Source organism: Oncorhynchus nerka, linkage group LG2, assembly GCF_034236695.1.
Source record: "Oncorhynchus nerka isolate Pitt River linkage group LG2, Oner_Uvic_2.0, whole genome shotgun sequence".
In the NCBI taxonomy this organism is placed as follows: Eukaryota; Metazoa; Chordata; class Actinopteri; order Salmoniformes; family Salmonidae; genus Oncorhynchus; species Oncorhynchus nerka.
Window position 1 is genome coordinate 34,584,193 of NC_088397.1, and position 18,935 is coordinate 34,603,127.

Here is an 18,935-nt window from a genome sequence, read left to right on the forward strand (position 1 = left end):
CTGGCAAGTGAGCTGTGTCACATAAGCCTAAAATAACACTACTGGAATGCGGTTGGGTTTGGGACCAGTTCTTGCGGTAGCGGGCGGGAGTCTTACAGAAAGCCAGCTGGTGCGGGCAGGGTGTGGTATGAAAAACTGCAGGTGCAGAGAGGAGCAGGATAAAGAAATCGGTCTGGCGCAGACCTCAACTGTGCACCATGACAGTGTAGCCTGAAATATTAGAGCTGTTTATTACTTTGTCAGTGTAAAGTATGGAATTATCTAGGGAAACTGACAGATCAATAACATTATTCGCCATACTGACTAATAAAAACTCACATCGCACTGAATTAAACATCACAACATACACAAAATAATCCAAATTGTTTAAGTGAAATGAAAGAAAAACTTGTTTAAAAAAAAATGTAAAACGGAAAAGTGGTGTGTGCATATGTATCCTCTTTGCTATTGGAGCGATGGATAACGATGCTTCGAGGGTGACTGTTGTTGATGTGTGCAGAGGGTCCCTGGTTCTCGCCTGGGTATGGGCGAGGGGACGGTCTAAAGTTATACTGTTACATTGATGCTGTTGACCCTGATCACTGGTTGCTGCGGAAAAGGAGGAGGTCGAGGGGACGGTGTAAAGTTATACTGTTACATTGATGCTGTTGACCCTGATCACTGGTTGCTGCGGAAAAGGAGGAAGGTCAAAAGGGGGGTGAGTGTAACGGATGTGAAACGGCTAGCTTAGTTAGGGGTGCGTGCTAAATAGCGTTTCAATCGGTGACGTCACTTGCTCTGAGACCTTGAAGTAGTCGTTCCCTTTGCCCTGCAAGGGCCGCGGCTTTTGTGGAGCGATGGGTAACGATGCTTCGTGGGTGACTGTTGTTGATGTGTGCAGAGGGTCCCTGGTTCGCGCCCGGGTATGGGCGAGGGGATGGTGTAACGTTATACTGTTACACTATGAAGCCCCTAAATACGATCTGGTGCAATCAATTATCTTCAGAAGTCATTTAAATAAAGTCCACCTGTGTGCAATCTAAGTGTCACATGATCTCAGTATATATGCACCTGTTCTTAAAGGCCCCAGAGTCGCCAACACAACTAAGCAAGGGGCACCACCAAGCAAGCTGCACCATGAATACCAAGGAGCTCTCCAAACAGGTCAGGGACACATTTGTGGAAAAGTTCAGATCAGGGTTAGGTTATAAAAAACAATATCTGAAACTTTGAACATCCCACTGAGCACCATTAAATCCATTATTAAAAAATGGAAAGAATATGGCATCACAACATACCTGCCAAGAGAGGACCGCTCACAGACCAGGCAAGGAGGGCATTAATCAGAGAGGCAACAAAGAGACAAAAGATAACCCTGAAGAAGCTGCGAAGCTCCACAGATTGGAATATCTGTCCATAGGACCACTTTAAGCCGTACACTACACAGAGCTGGGCTTTACAAAAGAGTGGAGAGAAAAAAGCCATTGCTTAAAGATAAAAATAAGCAAACATGTCTGGTGTTTGCCAAAGGGCATATGGAAGAAGGTAGTCTGGTCCGATGAGACTCAAATTGAGCTTTTTGGACATCAAGGAAAACGTAATGTCTGGCACAAACCCAACACCTCTCTTCACCCCAAGAATAGCATCCCCACAGTGAAGCATGGTGGTGGCAGCATCATGCTGTGGGATGTTTTCCATCGTCAGGGACTGGGAAACTGGTCAGAATTGAAGGAATGATCATGGTGCTAAATACAGGGAAATTCTTCCAGAGATTTGAGACTGGGACGGAGGTTCACCTTCCAGCAGGACAATGACTCCAAGCATACTGTTAAAGCAACACTTGAGTGGTTTAAGGGGAACATTTAAATGTCTTGGAATGGCCTAGTCAAAGCCCAGACGTCAATGACTTAAAGATTGCTGTACACCAGCGGAACCCATCCAACTTGAAGGAGCTGGAGCAGTTTTGTCTTGAAGAATGGGCAAAAATCCCAGTGGCTAGATGTGCCAAGCTTATAGAAACATACCCCAAGAGACTTGAAGCTGTAATTGCTGCAAAAGGGGCTCTACAAAGTATTGGCTTTTGGGGGGTGAATAGTTATGTATGCTCAATTTTTCAGTTTTTTTGTCTCATTCCTTATTTGCTTCACAATAAAAAATATTTTGCATTTTCAAAGTGGTATGATGTTGTGTAAATCAAATGATACAACCCAAATGATACAACATTTGCAGTCCACTTTCGCAAGCACCTGCTTAGTACAGTGGGCACTGCTTATCACAGGCCAACATCAGCGCTCGTCTAAAAAGCCCATATGCCAGTGGTTGAGAAATATTTTTGGGGCGACAGGGTAGCCTAGTGGTTAGAGCAGTGGACTAGTAACCGGAAGGTTGCAAGTTAAAATCCCCGAGCTGACAAGGTACAAATCTGTCGTTCTGCCCCTGAACAGGCAGTTAACCCACTGTTCCTAGGCCGTCATTGAAAATAAGAATTTGTTCTTAACTGCCTTGCCTAGTTAACCTGTTGCTTCTACTCGGGACGCTTGCGTCCCAACTAGAGCTCTGGAAATGCAAATGCGCTACGCTAAATGCTAATAGTATTAGTTAAAACTCAAAAGTTCATTAAAATACATATGCAGGGTATCGAATTAAAGCTACACTCGTTGTGAATCCAGGCAACAAGTCAGATTTTTAAAATGCTTTTCGGCGAAAGCATGAAAAGCTATTATCTGATAGCATGCAACACCCCAAAAGACCCACAGGGGACGTAAACAAAATAATTAGCATTTCGGCGTTACACAAACCGCACAATAAAATAGAAAACATTCATTACCTTTCACCATCTTCTTTGTTGGCACTCCTAGATGTCCCATAAACACTATTTGGGTCTTTATTTTGATTAAATCGGTCCATATAAAGCCTAGATATCGTTATATGTAGACTGTGTGATAAACGAAAAAAACATTGTTTCAAAACGTAACGTCATTTTTTAAAATTCAAAAAGTCGACGATAAACTTTCACAAAACACTTCGAAATACGTTTGTAATGCAACTTTAGGTATTAGTAAATGTTAATAAGCGATAAAATTCATCAGGAGGCGATGTAAAGATCATTAGCTGTCCGTCTGGAAAAATGTCCGGCTAGAAACTCAACGAAAATATCCGTTCCTAGACCGGAGGAGATACGGTGTCCTGCATGTGTTTGACCAAGAAAAAACTCGAAGGGAAATGACAAGACTCTAGACACCGTGTGGAAGCTGTAGGTACTGCAACCTCAGTCAATTAATTGTGGTTCACGTTTATCAATGGGTTCAAGTAGCGCATGGATATATTTTCCCATTTTCAGTGATCAGTTTTTCCTGTGCTTTTCGATGTAAATGCCATTCTGGTAAAGCCACAGCAGTGATTTAACCAGTTTTTTAAACGTCTGAGTGTTTTCTATCCACACAGACTAAGCAAATGCATATACTATATTCCTGGCATGAGTAGCAGGGCGCTGAAATGTTGCGCGATTTTTAACAGAATGTTCAAAAAAGTAGAGGGTCGACTTAAGAGTTTAAATAAAGGTAAAATAAAAAATAAAATAAAAAATGTGATGTTTACTGTGTTGTTGTAGGTGCGTTTTGGCCAGTGTAACTCAGAAACTGCCACCCTAGTCAATCTGCCACCATAAGCAGTTGCCTAATTCTGCCTAATGAGCGGGTCGGCACTGTGTAGGGAGGTCATAATAATGAAAAACTGTCTACCAAATCAATTCATTTTTAAATACTTATCCTTGCCAGTATCATTCACCTGAACATGATCCATGTCTCTTGTGTATAGAATTGACTTATCCTGCTGTTCACATTACTTTGTCTCTCACATACAGTCATCTTCTGGGTGGTGTTACATTCGAAACTCCACTGATGGGACCAGCAGTACACATGGCACCATGTATGGAAGCCAGAGAGCCAGTACCATTGACAGTGTTTGGTTAAATGTGACAACTACCACTGACAGCTATTGGACGAATAGGTCCAGCACCACACACCCTTATTGGACTAATATTTCCAGTACCACTGACACCAATTGGACTAGTATGTCCTATTGGGCCAATGTGAGAAACTGGACCACTGTTATTGAGGATGAGTGTGATCTGCCTGACTCCAATCCCTTGAATGATTTCTTCTTCTTCTTCTCGAAAAGCAGTAGAAGACATATGGTAAGTACGTTTGTTACAATGCTTTGCTTGGAAGCCACTTTGTGACCAGAATGCTGAAACTCAAACATATAGTATGTTGAAAACATCTATTCATGTCAATGGGACAAATGTGGATTTAACTGTGCACATATTTCAAATCAGAGCTGGGCCATTGATGAGCAAAACTATGAACAATTGTAAGGACATTGTCTTTTTGTCCAGTATTGTATGAAAGAGGATGCTCTGTGTCTGTACGCGGTGTGTGAGCTTGGAGACATGGACATTGGGAAAGATGTCACCATTGAAATGGAGGTCGAAATGAATTCGGGAGTTTTAGACATCTCACCGGTAAGGACTGTGCAGTGTATACTAATTGTATAGGTTTTTACATAAATGAATAAGTATTGTGGTGACATTTCCCTGTGTTCTCTTTCCAAGGGAAGACATAGTGTCATGCTGTTAGAGACCACTGCTGTCATATCACCCAAGAAGGACCCATTTATTTGGTTCTTAAAAGAAGACCCCATCACAGTGGTAAGTCAAACACTTCATAATTTTCATGAGAATCCCCAACTCTACTGAGTAAATGGCAACTGTGAAATGTCCCTTGTGGGTGTCAAACCCAGGTCTCCCAGACCATAGGCAAACTTGCTAACCACTGCTCCAATAGGGTAAACCCAATTGCAGGAGATCGGAAGCTTCGCTGGGATAGGGTTGCTACAGTACAATACTGTACATACATTAGCCTGTTATCTTCAAGGTATTTTGGACGTTCTACCAATTTGGTGCCTTTTGAAATGTGTGACTTGGTAAAAAAAAAAAAAAGACTTCACCTGATTTTAGCATTCTGTCATAAAGAGCACATGTTTAACATGTTTTCCAATCTCAAGAGGTTAAAATTAGGGACAGGTTGTTTTTTTTACCTTAAAATTAATCACTAATCACATGAAATTAATAATAATAATCTTCAGAAATAACTTTATTAAAGCAACACAATATCTAAGGCTTTACAATGATGGTGACAATTTGGAGAAATGTTGGGATTAATTGTGTTACAATCTGCCTGGAAGTCACAGAGGGTGCTCAGAGGGACATGTCAGAATACTTCATTTTGCCACTAGCAATTCTTTCCTCATATTAAAAAATCGGATTAATTGAACTCTCCATGTGGTCTATATTAACCTCTTGCTCCTACCTGGCACGCAGGCGTCCCATCTAGACATCTGGAAATGCAAATGCGCTACGCTAAATGCTAATAGTACTAGTTAAAACTCAAAAGTTCATTAAAATACACATGCAGGGTATTGAATTAAAGCTACACTCGTTGTGAATCCAGGCAACAAGTCAGATTTTTAAAATGCTTTTCGGCGAAAGCATGAGAAGCTATTATTTGATAGCATGTAACACCCCAAAAGACCCGCAGGGGACGTAAACAAAATAATTAGCATAGTCGGCGCTACACAAACCGCACAAATAAAATATAAAACATTCATTACCTTTGACCATCTTCTTTGTTGGCACTCCTAGATGTCCCATAATCACTATTGGGTCTTTTTTTCGATTAAATCGGTCCATATATAGCCTAGATATCGATCTATGAAGACTGTGTGATAAACGGAAAAAAATAGCGTCTTATAACGTAACGTCATTTTTTTAAATTAAAAAAGTTGACGATAAACTTTCACAAAACACTTCGAAATACTTTTGTAATGCAACTTTAGGTATTAGTAAACGTTAATAAGCGATCAAATTGATCACGAGGCGAAGTATATTCTATAGGGGTACGTCTGGAAATAATGTCCGGGTAAATCTCAACCAAAATATCCGGTCGGAGACCGGAAGAAAGGCAATGCCTTGCGTCTTTTTGACCCAAGAAACAAAAGGTAGGCAAATGACAAGACTGTTGAGATCGTGTGGAAGCTGTAGGTACATACACATGGTTAGCTGTAGGTACATGCTAACCATGTGTATGTGACAAATACAATTTGATTTGATTTGATTTATTGCAACCTCAGCCCCATTAAATGTGGTTCACCTTTATCAATGGGTTCAAGTGGCGCATGGATATATTTTTCCATTTTCAGTGATCAGATTTTCCTGCACTTTTCGATGAAACGCACGTTCTGTTATAGTCACAGCCGTGATTTAACCAGTTTTATAAACGTCTGAGTGTTTTCTATCCACACATACTAATCATATGCATATACTATATTCCTGGCATGAGTAGCAGGGCGCTGAAATGTTGCGCGATTTTTAACAGAATGTTCGAAAAAGTAGGGGGTAGGAGTAACAGGTTTAACCTGTTGCTTCTACTCGGGACGCTTGCGTCCCAACTAGAGCTCTGGAAATGCAAATGCACTACGCTAAATGCTAATAGTATTAGTTAAAACTCAAAAGTTCATTAAAATACACATGCAGGGTATCGAATTAAAGCTACACTCGTTGTGAATCCAGGCAACAAGTCAGATTTTTAAAATGCTTTTCGGCGAAAGCATGAAAAGCTATTATCTGATAGCATGCAACACCCCAAAAGACCCACAGGGGACGTAAACAAAATAATTTGCATTTCGGCGTTACACAAACCGCACAATAAAATAGAAAACATTCATTACCTTTCACCATCTTCTTTGTTGGCACTCCTAGATGTCCCATAAACACTATTTGGGTCTTTATTTCGATTAAATCGGTCCATATAAAGCCTAGATATCGTTATATGTAGACTGTGTGATAAACGAAAAAAACATTGTTTCAAAACGTAACGTCATTTTTTTAAATTCAAAAAGTCGACGATAAACTTTCACAAAACACTTCGAAATAAGTTTGTAATGCAACTTTAGGTATTAGTAAACGTTAATAAGCGATAAAATTCATCAGGAGGCGATGTAAAGATCATTAGCTGTCCGTCTGGAAAAATGTCCGGCTAGAAACTCAACGAAAATATCCGGTCCTAGACCGGATTAGATACGGTGTCCTGTATGTGTTTGAACAAGAAAAAACTCGAAGGGAAATGACAAGACTCTAGACACCCTGTGGAAGCTGTAGGTACTGCAACCTCAGTCAATTAATTGTGGTTCACGTTTATCAATGGGTTCAAGTAGCGCATGGATATATTTTCCCCATTTTCAGTGATCAGTTTTTCCTGTGCTTTTCGATGTAAATGCCGTTCTGGTAAAGCCACAGCAGTGATTTAACCAGTTTTTTTAAACGTCTGAGTGTTTTCTATCCACACAGACTAAGCAAATGCATATACTATATTCCTGGCATGAGTAGCAGGGCGCTGAAATGTTGTGCGATTTTTAACAGAATGTTCAAAAAAGTAGAGGGTCGACTGAAGAGGTTAAAGGGCACATTATTGAATATTACAGTATTTTAATTCAATATACAGTGGATTGCGAAAGTATTCACCCCCCTTTGCATTGTTCCTATTTTGTTGCCTTACACCCTGGAATTAAAATAGATTTTGGGGGGGTTTGTACCATTTGATTTATTGAACATGTCTACCACTGAAGATGCAAATATGTTTTATTGCGAAACAAACAAGAAATAAGACAAAAAAAAAATAACATGCATAACTATTCACCCCTCTACCCCCAAGTCAATACTTTGTAGAAACACCTTTTGCAGAAATTACAGCGGCAAGTCTCTTGACGTATGTTTCTATAAGCTTGGCACATCTAGCTCCTTCAAGTTGGATGGGTTCCGCTGGTGTACAGCAATATTTAAGTCATACTGTCACGGCCGTTGAAAGAAGTAGACCAAAGTGCAGCGTGGTGGGCATATATTTGCCTTTAATTTAAAATGTCGCCAACAAAACAACAAACGAAGAAAACACCTTGGAGCTTACTGTGCTATAGCGCTACTAACAAAAGTCAACTACCCACACTGAAAGGAGGGAAAAAGGGCTACCTAAGTATGATTCCCAATCAGAGACAACGATAGACAGCTGTCCCTAATTGAGAACCATACCCGGCCAAAACATAGAAATAAAGAAACATAGAAAACAAAACATAGAATGCCCACCCCACATCACACCCTGACCGAACCAAATAGAGAAATAAAATGTCTCTCTAAGGTCAGGGCGTGACACATACCACAGATTCTCAATTGGATTGAAGTCTGGGCTTTGACCATTTCAAAACATTTCAATGTTTCCCCTTAAACCACTCAAGTGTTGCTTTAGCAGTATGCGTAGGGTCATTGTCCTGCTGGAAGGTGAACCTCTGTCCCAGTCTCAAACTGAAACAGGTTTATCTCAAGAATTTCCCTGTATTTAGCCCCATCCATCATTCCTTCAATTCTAACGAGTTTCCCAGTCCCAGCCGATGAAAAACATCGGGGATGGTATTCTCGGGGTGATGAGTGGTGTTGGGTTTGTGCCAGACATAGCGTTTTATCATCATAGCGTTTATCATAGCGTTTTATCAGAGCATGTGACACTGAGATTGCACACAGGTGGACTTTTTTGTAAAGAAATCATGTGTCTTCTGAAGGTAATTGGTTGCACCAGATCTTATTTAGAGCTTCATAGCACCACTTTTCCATTGACTTTTTTAAAAACTTTTTTGAAACAAGTAATTTTTTTCATTTCACTTAACCACTTTGGACTATTGTGTATGTCCATTACTTGAAATCCAAATTAAAATCAATTTAAATTGCAGGTTGTAATGCAACAAAATAGGAAAAATGCCAAGGGGGTGAATACCTTTGCAAGGCACTGTACATTTAACTTACATTTCTACTTAAAATAGACACTAATTTCAAAAAGCACTAATTTCATGGAACACTAGGAATAACATCCACGGCATTGTTGTTTATCACTTACATAATTGGATCAATGTTCTCCAGGTTGTCCTGGAGGCCCATCATAGCCACAAACTGAAACGAGTCATTGAGCTGTCCATCATCGTGGCCAGTCTCTTACTAGGCCTCTTCATCCTTGCCTTGCTGGTCATCTGCATGTGGAAGGTACATATCCTAGTTCTTAGTAACTAGTTGATTTCCTGGTTCTTACTGGTTAATTTCTGGTTCTAACTAGTACAATTCCTGGTTCTTACTGGTTCATTTTCTGGGTCTTACTGGTTCTTTATGTAATTGTTAAGCATCTTGTGAATGTGTATTATGTTAGACTAAGCGACTGCTGCTTTTCATCTACGGTCTTTAAGACTATACAACATAAATGTTCCTAGGCAGTCATTGTAAATAAGAATTTGTTCTTAACTGACTTGCCTAGTTAAATAAAGGTAACATTTAAATAAAAAAAACATCAGTATATTTTAACTAAGTAACATTTAACAAGTGTTAATTGTTAACAATTAGAACTGTGCATGTCTATTTTAATTGTGTACTAAATCAAGGACTTTGTTCACAGAGTGGCTTCTTTAAGCGTGAGGACAAGATGGAGAATATACAAAGGCTCAGCTGGGACTACTGAGGACGGACATTGATTCATATCAAATATATGACACAATATCATAGTTAACCTGATGCGACGAGCAATCCGGTATCTGGGAGCGTAATTATAGCCTCAAGCTCAAGCTCATTACCATAACGCAACGTTAACTATTCATGAAAATCGCAAATGAAATGAAATAAATATATTGGCTCACAAGCTTAGCCTTTTGTTAACAACACTGTCATCTCAGATTTTCAAAAAATGCTTTTCAACCATAGCTACACAAGCATTTGTGTAAGAGTATTGATAGCTAGCATAGCATTAAGCCTAGCATTCAGCAGGCAACTTTCACAAAAACAAGAAAAGCATTCAAATAAAATCATTTACCTTTGAAGAACTTCGGATGTTTTCAATGAGGAGACTCTCAGTTAGATAGCAAATGTTCAGTTTTTCCAAAAAGTTATTTGTGTAGGAGAAATCGCTCCGTTTTGTTCATCACGTTTGGCTAAGAAAAAAACCCGAAAATGCAGTCATTACAACGGAAACTTTTTTCCAAATTAACTCCATAATATCGACAGAAACATGGCAAACGTTGTTTAGAATCAATCCTCAAGGTGTTTTTCACATATCTATTTGATGATAAATCACTCGTTGCAGTTTGGTTTCTCCTCTGTTCAAAATTGAAAAATGCACGGACCTGGAGATTACGCAATAGTTTCGACGGAGGACACCGAGCGGACACCTGGTAAATGTAGTCTCTTATGGTCAATTTTCCAATTATATGCCTACAAATACGTCACAATGCTGGAAACACATTGGGGAAACGACAGAAAGTGTAGGCTCATTCCTTGCGCATTCACAGCCATATAAGGAGACATTGGAACACAGCGCCTCAGAAATCTGGCTCACTTCCTGTATGAAATTCCATCTTTGTTTCGCCTGTAGCATTAGTTCTGTGGCACTCACAGACAATATCTTTGCAGTTTTGGAAACGTCAGAGTGTCTTCTTTCCAACGCTGTCAATTATATGCATAGTCGAGCATCTTTTCATGACAAAATATCTTGTTTAAAACGGGAACGTTTTTCATCCAAAAATGAAATACTGCCCCCAGAGGTTCAAGAGGTTAACTTTGTCGGGATCAGTGTCCCTTCCACGGGACGGTTGAGCTAACGTAGGCTAATGCGATAAGCATGAGGTTGTAAGTAACACAAAAATGTCCCAGGTCATAGACATATCTGATATGGGCAGAAAGCTTAGATTCTTGTTAATCTAGCTGCACTGTCCAATTTACAGTAGCTATTACAGTGAAAGAATACCATGCTATTGTTTGAGGAGAGTGCACAATTTTTGAACATGAGGTTATAAATCAATTAGGTACATTTGTGAAGTCTTGACACACAATTTTGAACAGAAATACAATGGTTCATTGGACCAGTCTAAAACTTTGCACATTCACTGCTGCCATCTAGTGGCCATAATCTAATTTGCACCTGGGCTGGAATGATACATCATGGCATTTCTCTGTATATTCTCCTACATTCCTTTCACATTTCCACAAACTTCAAAGTGTTTCCTTTGAAATGGTACCATGAATATAGGATGTGAATAGTTATGCACGCTCAAGTTTTCCGTTTTTTTGTCTTATTTCTTGTTTGTTTAGAAATAAACAAATATTTTGCATCTTCAAAGTGGTAGGCATGTTGTGTAAATCAAATGATACAAATCCCCGAAAAATCGATTTTAATTCCAGGGTGTAAGGCAACAGAATAGGAAAAATGCTAAGCGGGGTGAATACTTTCACAAGCCACTGTATTGGGGGTGGCAGGTAGCCTAGTGGTTAGAGCGGTGCACAAGTAACTGAAAGGTTGCAGGATTGAATCCCCAAACCTACAAGGTAAAAATCTGCCATTAACCCACTGTTCCCTGGTAGGCCGTCACTGTAAATGAGAATGTGTTCTTAGCTGACTTGCCTAGTTAAATATTATAATAATAATAATGAATTCGTAGGAGAAAAACTGGCAAATAGACACACTTAAAAAAAAAAATTCATGTGGATTATAGGAATTCAGAGGGAAATTACAAAATGCACTTTATATTTGACAAGAGACATCTTGAGATTAACCTACATGAACAAAAGCAAACAAAATTTGATATAGGAACTAGAAAAATGCTCAGCTTTTGAGAGGCAATTATGTTTTCTATGCAACTCAAGTTTTGAAATGTCTCAAATGTTATTCTAAATTTCAATAGACTACATGCCATCTAAATTGCAGTATTGTTTTTGTAAAATAAAAAAATAATTGTACCATGCTGTAAATTATTAGTTATTCCTGTACAGGGAGACAAGGTGTTGTCATTTTGTAGGCCGAGTCTGACTGCCTGGTTCTAATCAAATTTCACCCATGTTTTCACAGTGATTATTCTACAATAAGGTCTGTGTAGCATGTAGGTGTACTGACTAGCTATTGTTCTGAGAAGGTGATGTCAATCAATGTTTGACTAAAAAGAAAGACTAAAAACCTCTTAAAGATATTAATTTGGTTAAAAAAACGTATTGTAATTAGTTGGCCTAAGTCTTACACAGACCTATTTATCGCTATAAAAAATCTATCTTGTGGGAAAATGGATGGGGGCAAATGGCAGCAAATCACTTCTTTGCTTTGTGTAATACAAAATGACACCGGCACACCTCAGCACTCTATTACACTGAAATGTGGTTTGTTTTATTTTCTTAACTTTTAAAAAGACAGGTTGACACCCTCAGTTATTTTGGAAATGCACAACCTCTGTTTGTCACTTCCACTAAATGGTACTTGTCTTTAGGATGTTACCAATCACCTGAAGTTGAACCGATTTCAAGTAAGGAAAGTGCTTATTCTAGAAACCACTGGTTTGAATGCATTTACAACTCTTCAAGGCGCCATATGTTGGCATTGGTTAACACCATACATGCCTTACCAGTACCATACTTGAACCAAAATTAACCCACATACTACAGGTGTCATCTGTACTATAATCATCATTTCATTTAAGAAACATTTTCATTGCCATCCATTATGAATGTTGATCATTAAATATCTTCTTACTGAAATGTCCAAGCAGTGTGTTTGTATTTCCAAAGTCTGATTGTCACCCCCTGAACTTAGAGATCCTGTTTATGTCTTTATTTTGGTTTGGTCAGGGTGTGAGTTGGGGTGGGTATTCTATATTCTATTATTTGTATTTCTATGTTTTGGCCGGGTAGGGTTCTCAATCATGGACAGCTGTCTAGCGTTGTCTCTGATTGAGAACCATACTTAGGTAGCCCTTTTTTCCACCTGTCTTTTTTGGGAAGTTGACTTTTGTTTAGCCTTAGCCTTTAGCTTCACGTTTTTTTTGTGTAGTGTTTATTGTTTTTGTTCTTGTTCTGCGTCTTTTTTCCAAATAAAGAGAAAATGTATGCACAACACGGTGCACCTTGGTCCACTTCCTTCAACAACAAAGGGAGAAGGGGGGGGGGGGTTAATGTAAATAGGGCCGGGTGGCACTTTGATTAACTATTCAGCAGTCTTATGGCTTGGGGGTAGAAGCTGTTAAGGAGCCTTTTGGTCATAGACTTGGTGCTCTGGTACTCAAATCAAATCAAAATGATTTATATAGCCCTTCGTACATCAGCTGATATCTCAAAGTGCTGTACAGAAACCCAGCCTAAAACCCCAAACAGCAAGCAATGCAGGTGTAGAAGCACGGTGGCTAGGAAAATCTCCCTAGAAAGGCCAAAACCTGGGAAGAAACCTAGAGAGGAACCAGGCTATGTGGGTGGCCAGTCCTCTTCTGGCTGTGCCGGGTGGAGATTATAACAGAACATGGCCAAGATGTTCAAATGTTCATAAATTACCAGCATGGTCCAATAATAATAAGGCAGAACAGTTGAAACTGGAGCAGCAGCACAGCCAGGTGGACTGGGGACAGCAAGGAGTCATGTCAGGTAGTCCTGAGGCATGGTCCTAGGGCTCAGGTCCTCTGAGAGAGAGAAAGAAAGAGAGAAAGAGAGAATTAGAGAGAGCACACTTAAATTCACACAGGACACCGAATAGGACAGGAGAAGTACTCCAGATATAACAAACTGACCCTAGCCCCCCGACACATAAACTACTGCAGCATAAATACTGGAGGCTGAGACAGGAGGGGTCAGGAGACACTGTGGCCCCATCCGAGGACACCCCCAGACAGGACCAAACAGGAAGGATAGCAGAGAGAACAGTTTATGACTAGGGTGGATGGAAATGTTGACAATTAATTTTAAATGTATCCACCGTATGTCATCTACAGTATAGGAGGTCAGTGAATTGAAGTCTGAACGCATAGATCGGCTTGGTCCATGCCAACACTTTTTGTTTACTTTGTATGTACATAGATTGTAGGTCAGATAACAAACAAGGGTGTCCTCACTGGTCTTAATGCTCAAGGAAGACATAACATGCTTGTCTCAAATAGGCTAATCTGTATTAGTCTGACAATCTTAACTGACATCACGGGCTAAATTTGGACTGGAAAGTAAATCCCTAGAACGTAACTGGGATTCTGGGCACACTGCTCCTGTTTGGTGCCTTTATGTACCTTGACCATCTGATGCAGTGACTTTTTCCAAGCCCCAGGATTACCCTCCTTAATCGGGGTTAAATGAGCACCCATGAACGCACCCCAACCGAGCATAGGCTCATTCTCAGAAGTGGTTAATCCAATCTTTAGAGCTGACCCTAAAGTAGATCACTGAGAGACACACTAACTGGCAACATGCACACACACACACAGATGGGCTGTATTTATTTGACATGTTTTTGAAAAGAGAGCTCGGAGAGATGACCAATCAAGTTCAATTTAGTTTCATATCCACTTTTAAATCCACTGTCAAAACATGCTCTACCAGCCTGTTGAGGGTTAATTTTGTTATAGTCTTTATTTAGTCCAGTAATAAGTCATGGAGTGGAACATTTACTCAACATTTTTTATTGGCAGACATATTTTTGGGGAACACATTGACAGAATATTTTGGAGATATTACATTTTCATGTAGGGGTTGTGACAGACTTTGTATCACTGGAGTCATGCAGCCCCCTCCACTCTGGCATTCCTTGTTCGATCCCTCTTTCTTTCCACATTATCATAGTATTCAATATAAGATAACATTATACGATATTGCTTAAACATTCAGATATTATGTCACTTTCTCGGTGTATAATAGTTACAGCAGTCTGTCTAATGGGTGTGGGGGTTGCAGCAATATGGGCAGGATCTCATTCACATGATGGTGTTGCCCTCTTTACACACAACGACTTAGTTTTGAAGTTAATAGTCTTGAAGTTGTTTTCCGGTCAAGAGTCTTCTCCTCATTTAATCCCATGACACCTAAATCTGTTGGTCCTTAATACTTAGCTAGCCTTGTCAAGCTTGGCTTTGTATCGTGAAGGTGAACCAACGCACAAATAGGTTGTCACTGTTCATGTTTACATTGTAATGTGTATATACTGTATGTGGTGTGAATTTTTTATTTTTTTATGAGGTACCTGATCATTTCAAATCAAAAGCACAGTATAGGCCTTGTGTATTGTGGAAATAATGTGGACAACAAGGATGTCACCTTATTAACCATGGAGACTAAAGAGTGTCATTTCAAATGCAGAGGTGGATGAAGGACTCAATGATCTCATAAAATGGCTGTATCAATCTATTTGTCCTCGGTTCAGGTCTAATAGTGTTTCACACATTCATAATATAAGGCTGCAGAGTTTATAGTGTACTCATATGGTGTACTATATATAACTATACTGTATAGTAGTGTGTAATATTTGTATTTATTAAGAATCCAAATTTGCTGCTACAGCTAACCGATCGCTGCTGCTGTACATAGTCTATTGGTAAATAGCCCACCCATTTTCACCTACCTCATTCCCATACTGTTTTTATACTGTTTTTATTTATTTACTTTTCTGCTCTTTTGCACACCAATATCTCTACCTGTACATGACCATCTGATCATTTATCACTCCAGTGCTAATCTGCAAAATTGTAATTATTCGCCTACCTCATGCCTTTTGCACACATTATATATAGACTCCCCCTTTTTTCTACTGTGTTATTGACTTGTTAATTGTTTACTCCATGTGTAACTCTGTGTTGTCTGTTCACACTGCTATGCTTTATCTTGGCCAGGTCGCAGTTGCAAATGAGAACTTGTTCTCAACTAGCCTACCTGGTTAAATAAAGGTGAAATAAAAAAAATAAACATGGGGTCCAGCAACATTAAGGCAGTTATATACAATTTAATATATTAGATGACATTACATTTCATAACACTTTTACAAAGACATTGTAGAGTAGTGTGCCCTTAGGCCACTACTCTACTACATATCTACAATACAAAAAGTTTGGCAGCAGTTTGTGCTGATTGTTTTAGGTTGAGTAGTACTTTAATAGTACTAATAATTTGGGTTCAAATAGTATTTGCTTTTAAAAAAATACTTTGTTATAATTGAACCTGCCTGGATTGCCAGATGGGTGGGGTTTTGGCACTATTGCATTGGTTCCATTATGCCTGGCATGCTCAAACAAGCGCAGCTAAAGTATCTGTAAAAAATATATATATATATATTTGAATCCATGATATGATGTCTACTGACACTGTCTGAAGCTTGAATGGTGGCGGAAGGCCACATGTTGCGTCTTTTTGTGTTCAGTATCCTGTTGTGTTTTGACTACGAGAAATTGATAGGCAAATATCAGTGGCTAATCACAAATGAAATAACTGTATTATTGACTAATCATAATATGTATGAGAATCCAACAACTACAGAGCAGCTAGAGTATTGACCCATTGAAAGGAGAAGGACATGATGATGACTTGACATCTTTTTTTCCCCTTTGAACAGTGCAGTCAGTGCAGTTAGTCTATGTTTGCTAATTTTGTACCAGTACAAAGCTGGATGTCCATTATCGTTAGTTAGCCTACATTATTCGATGTTCTAATTTAAGCACTGGACAGCACATACATTGTTCTTGTTAGCAGGTTAATGCTTGGGTAAAATAGCGATTAGCCTAATTAATAGCATTCATTGATAGCACAATCATTACAAAGAGGGGTAAGTAATTGGTTGCGAAATACACAAACAAAATATGAAATACACAAACAAAGTCATTCATATAGAAATGTTTTTATTTCCATTATTGTTTGTTGTAACAATTATTTGATGAATGCAAACTATTGGTCTTGGTACACGATTGGGTTGGGCAATACAGACTCATTTGATCTTTCTATCAAGAAGTTCGCAGAGAAGAATGAAACAGTATAATTGTATGTCATACTAACATTAGTAACGGATACATTAAATACATGCATCATTTAGAAGTGCATTCACTGTCCATGTGTAATCAAACACAGACTTTTCAGGTGTTTCATGTTTTCTGGCAATATGGCATTGAGCTAAGCGTTCAGCTTCCTCTCGTGATGAGTCTCAAACGACATCATGTTGTCCATGAGAATATCAAAGTGCTTTGATGAGCTTGCATAAAAAGGATGAAGACATTGTACTCCCGCCAGGCCTTGAGTTGCATATTGTATCGAAAGGGCATAGTTCTTGTCGAACTCTGCCGTTGACTCGTGCTTGTAGGACAAGTTCCCATTCACGCTCAACGGTGGACTTAGGGGTCCCTCGAACCGGGGGCTGGTGCTGGTACAGTCTGTGAATGTAGTTTCAAAGAACGGCTCAAGAGCATTGTCGACAGTGTGGGGCTTGGAGTGGTGGATATGGGAGCTGTCCATTGTACCATATGGCGGGCTAGGGTAAGGGTAGGAGGGGTGCAAAGAGAAGGACGCAGTCGATGTTTGGTGCACCTGAGACGGGTTGTCCTGGACCTGCTCCGGTAAAAAAGTCCTGGGGTTGAGCTGCAAACATCCTGCCACTAGATTGGTGGTGGGCTGGGACAGTCCATGGCATAGAGCCTGCACGAACAACATCAAATCTGGACTTTCATCCGATTGCAAGGTCTCAGAGAGAGCCCATATGTAATTTTTTGCCAACCTCAATGTATCTATTTTGGAGAGTTTCTGAGTATTCGAGTAGCAAGGTACAACTTTACGCAGACTCTCAAGCGCGTCATTGAGCCCGTGCATACGGTTTCTCTCGCGCGCATTGGCCTTCATGCGCCGGACCTTAAACCTCTGTCGGGTTTTTGTAATTTTCTTTATCTTGGTCCCAATCCTCTTTGGGCTATCGTCAAGGCTCTCTTCTTCCCCCGACCCTCCTTCTTCCCCCTGCTCCTCATCGTCGTTACGCTCTTCCATTCTGTTGAATCCATCCTCGTCGTCATTGTCGCCGTCCTTACTCATGATTTTGTGCACACCATTTACTGTTTCCATGTTCTGAGTGGTGCGGCATCCCTCAGTCCATTTGGAAACATACTGCTGTGACACTGGCATGGTGCTGTCCTCTGTTGGGGCAGAGGAAGAGAGTTACATCCATAGTTCTAAACTGCTGATACAAAGACACCTGCGGTAAATGTGTTTGCCACTGTGAAATCCTAACGCCCATGTATGATTGTGTAACTGAATGATCTGAGCTTAGACAGATTAAACTATTAATACCTGCCAAATAGCCATGCAGGCAATGAATCATGTTATGAGGCATAGTAGGCTGAATGAGGCACTGGTACTTTACATCATTGTCATCCTTATACATCACCCCTGTGCTTAATGAAGTGCCTTTACAATTGTTTTCATAAATAGGCCCATATATGACAAGTTTACCTAAACACCCACATGTTGAATAGCCCTATAACCACTTCTCAGTACGATATACTACTAAGTGAAGCATATAGGCAATACAATTCCAGTTACAACATCAAAAAACACCAGCAGAGTAATGTTTGAACCCAACACAAATAGCAGTCTACAGACAAGAAAAAGTTAAGACTAGAGACATTCTTAATTGAAACTATAAATAATTACCTTTTAATGCAGATTATGTTGTTATAAGAGTTCCATATCCTTTGAAAAGTCCTGATTCAATCTGCCTGCAAACCTCAGATGCTGCAGTTTTATAGTATTGTTGCTGAGGCTGACTGATGGTGTAGTGCACCAATGGATGCACTTTATAAAAATCCATGCATGGACAACAGTGGGATCATAGCCCGCCCCTTTCTCCGACACATGCCATGTCGCGGGCAAAAGGCAACAAGCTTCACGTGACGTTTCCAATTTAGATTCACTGGGCCTCTGGGAGCCTCCCCTATCGTGGCTGAAAATAAAACAACCATCTGTCACCAGTCAGACTGCACGGACCTGTTTACACCCGAATCCGATAAATGAACTCTTCCAATTAGCAGGTGTATGCCATGAAAGAAGCCTCCTCACA

The 18,935-nt window shown here is 39.8% G+C and overlaps 2 protein-coding genes across 2 annotated transcripts in view; one reads left to right on the top strand and one right to left on the bottom strand.

Annotated features, from left to right (window-relative positions):
• The window catches only part of LOC115134628 (integrin alpha-4-like), a 29,924-nt gene extending 16,932 nt beyond the window's left edge, over positions 1-12,992 (top strand). Inside the window, 5 exon segments of the mRNA XM_029668826.2 lie at positions 3,842-4,174; positions 4,376-4,501; positions 4,592-4,687; positions 8,999-9,118; positions 9,522-12,992. Coding sequence (XP_029524686.2) covers positions 3,842-4,174; positions 4,376-4,501; positions 4,592-4,687; positions 8,999-9,118; positions 9,522-9,584 — 738 coding nt within the window. The 3' untranslated portion in view covers positions 9,585-12,992.
• A 3,671-nt stretch (positions 12,993-16,663) lies between these two features.
• On the bottom strand, positions 16,664-18,627 carry LOC115145219 (neurogenic differentiation factor 1-like). The gene is made up of 2 exons (XM_029686615.2): positions 18,530-18,627; positions 16,664-18,012 (listed from the first exon to the last, which is right to left on the bottom strand). The coding sequence occupies exon 2, from the start codon at positions 17,999-18,001 to the stop codon at positions 17,006-17,008; it is 996 nt and encodes a 331-aa protein (XP_029542475.1). The 5' UTR covers positions 18,002-18,012; positions 18,530-18,627; the 3' UTR covers positions 16,664-17,005.
• Between the last annotated feature and the right edge of the window lie 308 nt (positions 18,628-18,935).

What these genes read in the sequence shown, in the direction of transcription:
- LOC115145219 (XM_029686615.2), bottom strand. Translation starts at nt 18,001, where the DNA reads ATGCCAGTGTCACAGCAGTATGTTTCCAAATGGACTGAGGGATGCCGC.